Source organism: Cydia splendana, unplaced genomic scaffold (genome assembly GCF_910591565.1).
Source record: "Cydia splendana unplaced genomic scaffold, ilCydSple1.2 scaffold_10_ctg1A, whole genome shotgun sequence".
Taxonomy (NCBI): domain Eukaryota; kingdom Metazoa; phylum Arthropoda; class Insecta; order Lepidoptera; family Tortricidae; genus Cydia; species Cydia splendana.
The window spans coordinates 330,058-338,044 of record NW_026946835.1 but is presented as its reverse complement, the minus strand read 5'-3'; the positions used below and the strand labels follow the sequence as shown (position 1 = coordinate 338,044).

The following is a 7,987-nucleotide window of genomic DNA, read 5'->3' as shown; positions in this document are numbered from 1 at the left end:
CATACAGTACCTACATAAACGAGCGAATCTATTAGTTTGTATGCATTTATTGGAATTTATGTATTCCTGTGTGTGTGTGTGTGTGTGTGTGTGTGTGTGTGTGTGTGTGTGTGTGTGTGTGTGTGTGTGTATGTGTGTAAGTGGGTGTGATAGTGTGTGACTACCAGGAAAGTTGCTTTGCAATTTGTGATTTGAAAACACGTCTGGAGGAGAAGAAAGGGTCAATGTTTTGGAACGATTTATTATAGGTACGTGCGATTCTACTCAGGATAGAATTTTGGCCATAATTGGTACGATGACAGGGAATATGGAATAGTGTGGTGTGACGAGTACGGCGCGTGGGAGCGCGGAGCCCTAACTGTGACAGCAATCCAACGCAGTCTAGATGCCCGTTGAGAACATCGTGGAGGAACATCATGTCTGCTACAGTTCGCCGATTACTAAGTGGGATAATGTTATGAAATTTGCATCTATCCTCATACGTTTCAGGGATTTTTCTCAAGCGATAATTTAAAAAACTTTGTAAATTTTTCTTGTATGCGCTCGATCCGGTGTATGTGGGTTATATAATGCAGAGTCCACACAGTGCTAGCGTATTCGAGTATACTGCGCACATACGCGTAGTACACAGTTTTTATACAGGACAGGTCAGTCATAGGGCGGCATATTCTGAAGACAAAGCCAAGGCACCTAAATGCTTTATTTACTATAATGTCTATATGTTCTCTCATAGTGAGCTTACTGTCCAAGTTGACTCCCAGATCACGAATAGACTCTGTTCTTTCAATGGGACATCCTTGTATAACGTATGGGAACGATAAGCAAACGCGCTTGCGGGTGAAAGATACCAGCTGACACTTCTTTACATTGACCTTTATTCTGTTGACTATGTAGTATTCTGATAAGCGATCTAAATCGGTCTGGAGATTATGGCACTGGGAAAGAGTACGAGTGTCTAGGAATATTTTGGTATCATCCGCATACATTAAGAATTTGGAATATTTGAAGCATGTGTAAATATCATACAAATAGGTGTTATACAAAAGGGGACCCAGATGGGACCCTTGTGGTACTCCGGATGAAATATCAACAAAATCTGATCGATGCCCACCTACTACAACCGCTTGAGAACGATTAGAGAGGTACGATTCTATCCACCGTAGCAAATCTCCTTGAATTCCCAGGTGTTCCAACTTACGCAGAAGAATAGCGTGATCTACACGATCAAATGCTTTTTCAAAATCAGTGTAGATCACGTCTACTTGACCACTCGTCTCCATCTTGTTTAGTAAGAAGTCAGTAAATATGGCTAGGTTGGACACTGTTGATCTGTGTTTAAGGAAGCCATGTTGCTCGATTGGGATGCTAGTCACCAACGTAGAATAGAAAGTATTATAAACAAGCTTTTCGAATATTTTACTAAATACATTTAATATAGATATCGGTCTGTAATTTTCTACGTTAAGTTTAGAGTTCTTCTTATGTACCGGTACTATGTGCGCTTGTTTCCATATCTGCGGGAAAGTACCTTCAGATAATGATCTATTGAATATAATACAGAGAGGAACAGCTAGGGAAGCGTGGCAGCGTGCTACGAATAATGAAGGAATATTGTCGCTTCCTGCGCCTTTTTTAGTATTTAGATGTTTTAAGACTAGATCAATCTCTTCTATGGTTAGTCTTAAGCTGGCGGTGAGGTTGGAGGCGCCTGATTGAGGTGGAGGCAAAGTGAGTGTAGGATACTCCGAAGCCGGTGGAATGAAGACACCATGGAAAAAGTCATTGAACGCTGAAGTAATTCCCGTGGGGGTCGTGTGTTTGATACCCTGGTAAGTGACATATTTTGGGTAGTTGGGACTATTACGTTTAGATTTTACGAAGGTCCAAAACTGTTTAGGATCATTTTTAATGTTAGTTTCCATACTTTTAATGTAATTTTTATAGCATTGCGCCTGCATTTTTTTTTGTCGGGCTCTAAGTAACGAAAATTCAGAATAATCTAATCTATTATTATATTGCTTCCAGCGTAAGTGGGCTTTCGATTTATCCCGTATTACTTTTATTAGTGCCCTAGTGTACCAGACTGGGTAGTTATGGGTATTAGCTATTTTTTTGGGTACATGTTTATTTATGCATATTGAAACGTGCTTATAAAAAACACTTACAGCCGCTTCAACGTCAATGCAATCGCCCATGAGTTCTTTATGCCAGTCAATGCTATTTAGGTATAGGTTAATTGCGTCGTAGTCGGCTTTCCCGTACAAAAAACGTGGACTTGTGTTAGGTTTGATAGGTTTCACGGATATATCTGTGGCTTCAATTGTAAAGGCGGGATGGAAACTGTCTATTGGGAGGAGAGGCGAGTCAGAATTAAATAAATTTAATGGAAAATTACTGAATGCTAAGTCGAGAGTATTGCCATGGGAATTAGGTAGGTAATTGTATTGCGAGAAGCCGAGCAAACTTAGTTTGTCTATTAGCCTATACCCACATTCCTGAGTTTCTACGGAGCCACGATTTAGTACTACGGGGCCCTCGCGTTCCCAAGTTATGCATGGTAGATTAAAGTCACCCAGAATAAGACAATGGTGATTATTTATATCGCTAAGAACCTTTTCGGCCGTACATAAGAGGGCATCTATGTCGCGGCTTTGAGTAGACGAGTTTCCAGGTACGTAGGTACAAGCAATGTGAAAGTCTGTGTTAGCATGTACGTATTTAGCTGGTATTGTGACCCACTTTAATTCTGATGGCAAACTCGTCTGCTCATAGCGAGCATAAGCATTCAAACTTCGCTTTACACAGATCGCAACACCACCACCGGTTTTTTTACCCGTAAGCGCCAAGTTACGATCGCAACGGAATATGTCATAACGTGAGTCACAAAACTCCGAGTCGAATATTCCATCGCATAGCCATGTTTCCGTAAGGGCTATTATGTCATAATCATTGTTTAAAATGTTACTTAATAGCGTATGCGTCTTTGTTCGCATGCCTCTGACATTTTGATAATAAATTTGTAACGCGCCTGGTAATGTCATAAACCAATTGTATCTACATAATATAATATGAATATGTAATAAGACAGGATGGAAACACTAGAAACATACGCTATCTCGAGGAGGTAAACAATCTGTACCTGGTCCGCATGATGGTTTCGAAGTTGTGCAGGGTAATTTGTGTTCAAAGATCTAGTTTTTAAAGTCGACAATTGCTTGGACACAGGGCCTAGTACGTGATATAGGTATTGTGGCTTAAACAGACTTTCGTTAAGATTCGAGTCGAAGATGGGTTCAAACGGCCTACCGCGAACTTCCAAATTCACTATTTCGCTATCTGCGTTCCTGTCATTCGATTCATGCAAGTGCAACTGAGATGAGGATAGGTTTTCTTCGAGTTTGGACCGGTGCGGCATCCGGCCGGTACATGCAATCATTGTAAAAATATGCCGTTTTAGCATCGAGTGTCGAATAACTATACTACATATGTGGTTATTCGGTTGGCATACTAAACTCGTTAGTTTTGTAAGGGTACTTACGCTCGATACATAAACATAACGCGTATTAACGACTGTTAATACAGCAAACGTTGAGATATGATAATAGTTATACTTGTATGTATGTATAACGACTGTAGTGAGTAATAAAAGTAATACGTACATAGTAGGTAGGATCGGGAACATTGCTCTTAACTGAAAAAATAAATCGATCTTGTAACTAATAGGTTTGTGCAATATTATGATAATAAGAGAACTGACGTAGGGTTTTATACATAACCGGTAATAAAATAATATGTAGAAAAATCGTTTATGTTTATTTTGAACTTGAACTGACCTGGAGTTTTTGTTGTGTGTGTGTGAAGTGTGTTGTATAATATGAATGTATTTTATATATATTATAATAGATTCGCTCGTTACATTACATAAATAAAATTTAATTGGATTTGGAACTGGCACAGGCGCTCGGATTATGACACTTAACGGATTTTTCGCAGGTCTTCTTCCGTTCGGAGGTGTAAAGCCGGGGCTCCCTGGTTTTTGCGTGCCAATATTTGACAGTTTTTTGTCCAAACGAACTCGTAGTGCTTGTCAGCGGCAGCGTCTCGGGTTTTCTTCAGCAGGGCCTTGTTAACTGGAGTCAAATGCTCGTTGATGTAAATGGGCTTGCGGCCACCTGGTAATTCGATGTCTTCTGTCGTAATTCCACGATTCTTGCTCCTTTTCTTGAGTTTGGCTATGACAGCTCGGGGCCTGCCTTCGACAGTTTGACGAGGTTTTACTCGGTTGACATGCTCGATGTCGTCCTTGGAGAGAGTGACACCGCTGATTTTGGCGATTGCTATCATTATATCCATGAGATTTTCTGCGGCATGCTCAGGTAATCCAGTAATTTCCAAATTATTAATTCGCTCGCGTTGCTGGTAGTCGTTTAATTGTAATTGCAGCTCGATAACACTCTTTTTTACATCTAAAAAAGAGTGAGCTCCTTTTTTTTGGGTGTCGATGTATTTTTCAGCTGATTCTACCCGTTTTTCAAGCTTGTCTTGGCGGTCAGAGAAGAAATCTAAGCTGGTACGTACCTCTGAAAGCGTTTGGCTTAGCTCGTTCTGCTTGGTGTTGGTGGTCTCTAACGAGTTCTTGATCTCAGCGTAGTCTAAGCGTAAGCTGTTAAGATCTGCCTTTACGTCAGTCTTGAAATCGTTAAGTGACTTTTGCATATTTGCCATAAACGTGTCCAGCGCCTTTGTTATGTTTGTATCTAGGTCAGGCTGTTTTCTTTTTCGAACGTTTACGGTGTCTGATTTTTGGTCGGAGTCATGTTCTGATGATACATCCGGTTGAGAAGAGTGAAGGGATGACGAGGACAAGGATTCCGGCTTCATAATGCGAATAGGTCAATTTAAAACACCGAGAAATCACAAAGTTTGAGGTTAAGCACTGGCGCCGTATGCAAAACAACGCCTTAATTCACTGTTAATAGCGCTCACAGTCGTTTGCACTTATTTTAACGGTTGGAATTTAATTTTATGAAATGTAATAGCACAAGTACGCGTCCGCCTCAGACCGTGTGCGGGTAGTACCGGTAGGTAAGATAAATATCCTAGATTCCCTAGACGATTTCATATCAGAACCTTTTCTTGAACCCTCGCACTTTTCGCAGTTGGAAGACTGTATTTACCTATTGATTCGAATCTACTTTCAAACCAAAAACCTGACCGTAGGTTAGGATTTTCCCTGGAAAATGTAAGCAGGCAAACTCGAGGGTTATTTCTATACCAATGCTCATTAATTGGTGTGCTGTGAAATTTCTCACATTCATTACTTTGGTATTTGGCAACAATAACGTAGAAACCTGTATCTATTTACTTTACGAATGTTGCAAATATACCTAGGTGAAAATCAGTGAGCTCACTGGGATACCTAACATTAAATTTTATTTAAATCATTTTATTATAGACCATTGAACGATTTAAAGCTATGCAACGGCGCTATACCCCACGCAACAGTTTGAATTGATTCTAAAACTTGAAGTGATGTATCATTCGTTTTTCTTAAAAAACTGGAAAATACGAAGGCTGATTAATGCCAAATTAATATATAATACTGATTATTAATATCATTATACATGCAAACGAAGAACCTTACTATAACCTGTCAGGCAATAACATCTCCTTGTTAAGATAAGTAGTTAGGTTATGTCTATATATATCTTGTACTTCCTTGAGCTTGCATCAGGTAGTGCAATTAATCCCGAAATAAGCATTCGTGGACAAAGCTAGAACTACCAGCAAGCATGGCTATTACTTATATGTTTTAAACAATGCGAATTGTAATTTATTAAAACGTTTATTGAACGTAGATCTATCATCTACTCACGAGCCAAACCTAGGCTTAATAGGAACGCAAACATAGTAATATGTATGCAAAATACCAGACGATACAACAACAAGCGGGAGAGCATTCTCCGGACAGAATTATCAAGATTAAATTGTAACTGGTTAACAGAAATGGACGGGCTTTTATTACTAATGATACAGAACGTGCTTAAAATTCTGATTGCTTACTTAAGATTTTAATCGGTCACTTTATGTTAATAATTACCTAAACTAAAGGCCATGTAAAGTTTATTCAGATATAACGCCTTGATATAATGCTTGGCCATACATCTTGCTTGATGGTACATAATTGCAATAAAAAAGTAATGAGACCTTTACGAGAAACAATCCTAGTATTATTCTTGCTGTATTACAGCCGTTGAATTAGTAAAGTCCAGATACTTACCATATTAGCCCTAATTATTATACCAACATGTTATAAAATAAAACCTCATCATAGGCTGGTTAAAGTATGGGCTCAGGCCCAAAAATATTTTAAGAATACTCTCTGGGGCGAGACTTTACTAACGTAGCGATTTCAGGGAAAAAAAAAAAAAAAAAAAAAAAAAAACTGTGATTGTTACAACATGATTAGATTTTTAATATTATAATTGAGGATTGTATATTTTACAAGGCCAATTACATTCTGAATGGCTGCGCACTGTACACAATTGACTGCAGAGAAATCGTATTTGGTAAAGGGTTGAACTCCTTCAGATGATTAACAGAAAGCTGTTATAGCCCTACCTAAATTAAATTAATCATCAATATATCACTTACCTACTGCCTATTTAAAATCGTACAACAGCTGGCATGTAAAAGCAGCTAATCAGTTAATCCATGAATTAATTGACCGAAAGCCATGACTTACTTCTACCTTCTACAGTATAAGAAACACTATGGCATGTATTATGGTTGTGATAAGTGCACTTTTGAAATGAATTAATTGCCTTTAAGACTGTAAGATTTTTGAAAAGAAACAAGAGAGGCTCTGAGAAAATGTATAAAATCGTTTTTGTGTGCCTATAAGTTGAATTGTATCCTGCCTTATTAATACTAATATCTGGTAACCATATCTGGGTACAGGACACTGAGAAGTGTCAATAACCAAAGTTTATTTTCCTCGTTGCAAGATAAAATAAGTAAAGTATACCAGAATTATTTTTTAGTATGTGGACCTTGAAATAAATGGAAACACAAATGATGATCTGAATATAATTGTGGGATGGAGAAAATAAAAACATGATTGTTTGCAGAAATGATTTTCATAAACACAGTTTTCTATACACATGTCTTTTGCTTTTAACAACACTCCTTACCTATCCATAAATAATAATGTATAGTAAAATATGTCACTGCACACTTTACTACTAGACCATTAGTCTATTTCACATTCATCCATGTACCCGGATTGTTAAGTGCACTTGTACTCGTTGATTCCACCAGTTTCATTTATCATTATAAATGGATCACATTGGCGTTTTCTGACCACCAGGCGATCACAGACACGTCTCAAATATTAAATAGGCTTCAAATAACGGTACTGAAGCTTAATAGCAGCGTTTTACCTTACAATAAAACGCTTATTAAGCGAAATACCTTATTTGAAGCCTATATTTTTAAATTCGCCTGTGGCTACAACACTCAGTTGCAATAAACCACATCACTTTTATTAAGGCCGTTGAGGGTACTTTTGACTTGCTGTTTTTTCTCCCACCATGCAGGATGCAATGAGTAACATCTATAGTCTATACAGCCCAATGTACTGGTACGTCTATGTTTTATTTCACATTGGAAAATTGAATAATAATAATATTATATGCAACCCTTTGGTAAGTGGTATTATTGCAACTTCGTTTTATTTATAATTATTTGAGATCCAATGAAGGCAAGCTCCGTGGCATCTAGCCACGGTGCCTGGTGGTGGATGGAGGGGAGTAAAACGGCAAACGTAACTTGAAGGTGGGGGTAGGTATGAGGGTAGGTGTCAGCCAATTGTGAACCGCTACGTCATCTGTCAACAGTAACGCTCTCTCAAATATTAAATAGGCTTCAAATAAGGTATTTCGCTTAATAAGCGTTTTATTGTAAGGTAAAACGCTGCTATTAACCT

General features: G+C 38.3%; 1 protein-coding gene across 1 annotated transcript; it reads right to left on the bottom strand.

Annotated features, from left to right (window-relative positions):
- Positions 1–3,975: 3,975 nt before the first annotated feature.
- LOC134805431 (uncharacterized) lies at positions 3,976–4,881 on the bottom strand. Its single transcript, XM_063778739.1, has one exon. The coding sequence runs from the start codon at positions 4,879–4,881 to the stop codon at positions 3,976–3,978; it is 906 nt and encodes a 301-aa protein (XP_063634809.1).
- Positions 4,882–7,987: the final 3,106 nt, after the last annotated feature.

Bases quoted from the DNA above. Each gene is read 5' to 3' on its own strand.
- LOC134805431 (XM_063778739.1), bottom strand. From the start codon at position 4,881: ATGAAGCCGGAATCCTTGTCCTCGTCATCCCTTCACTCTTCTCAACCG.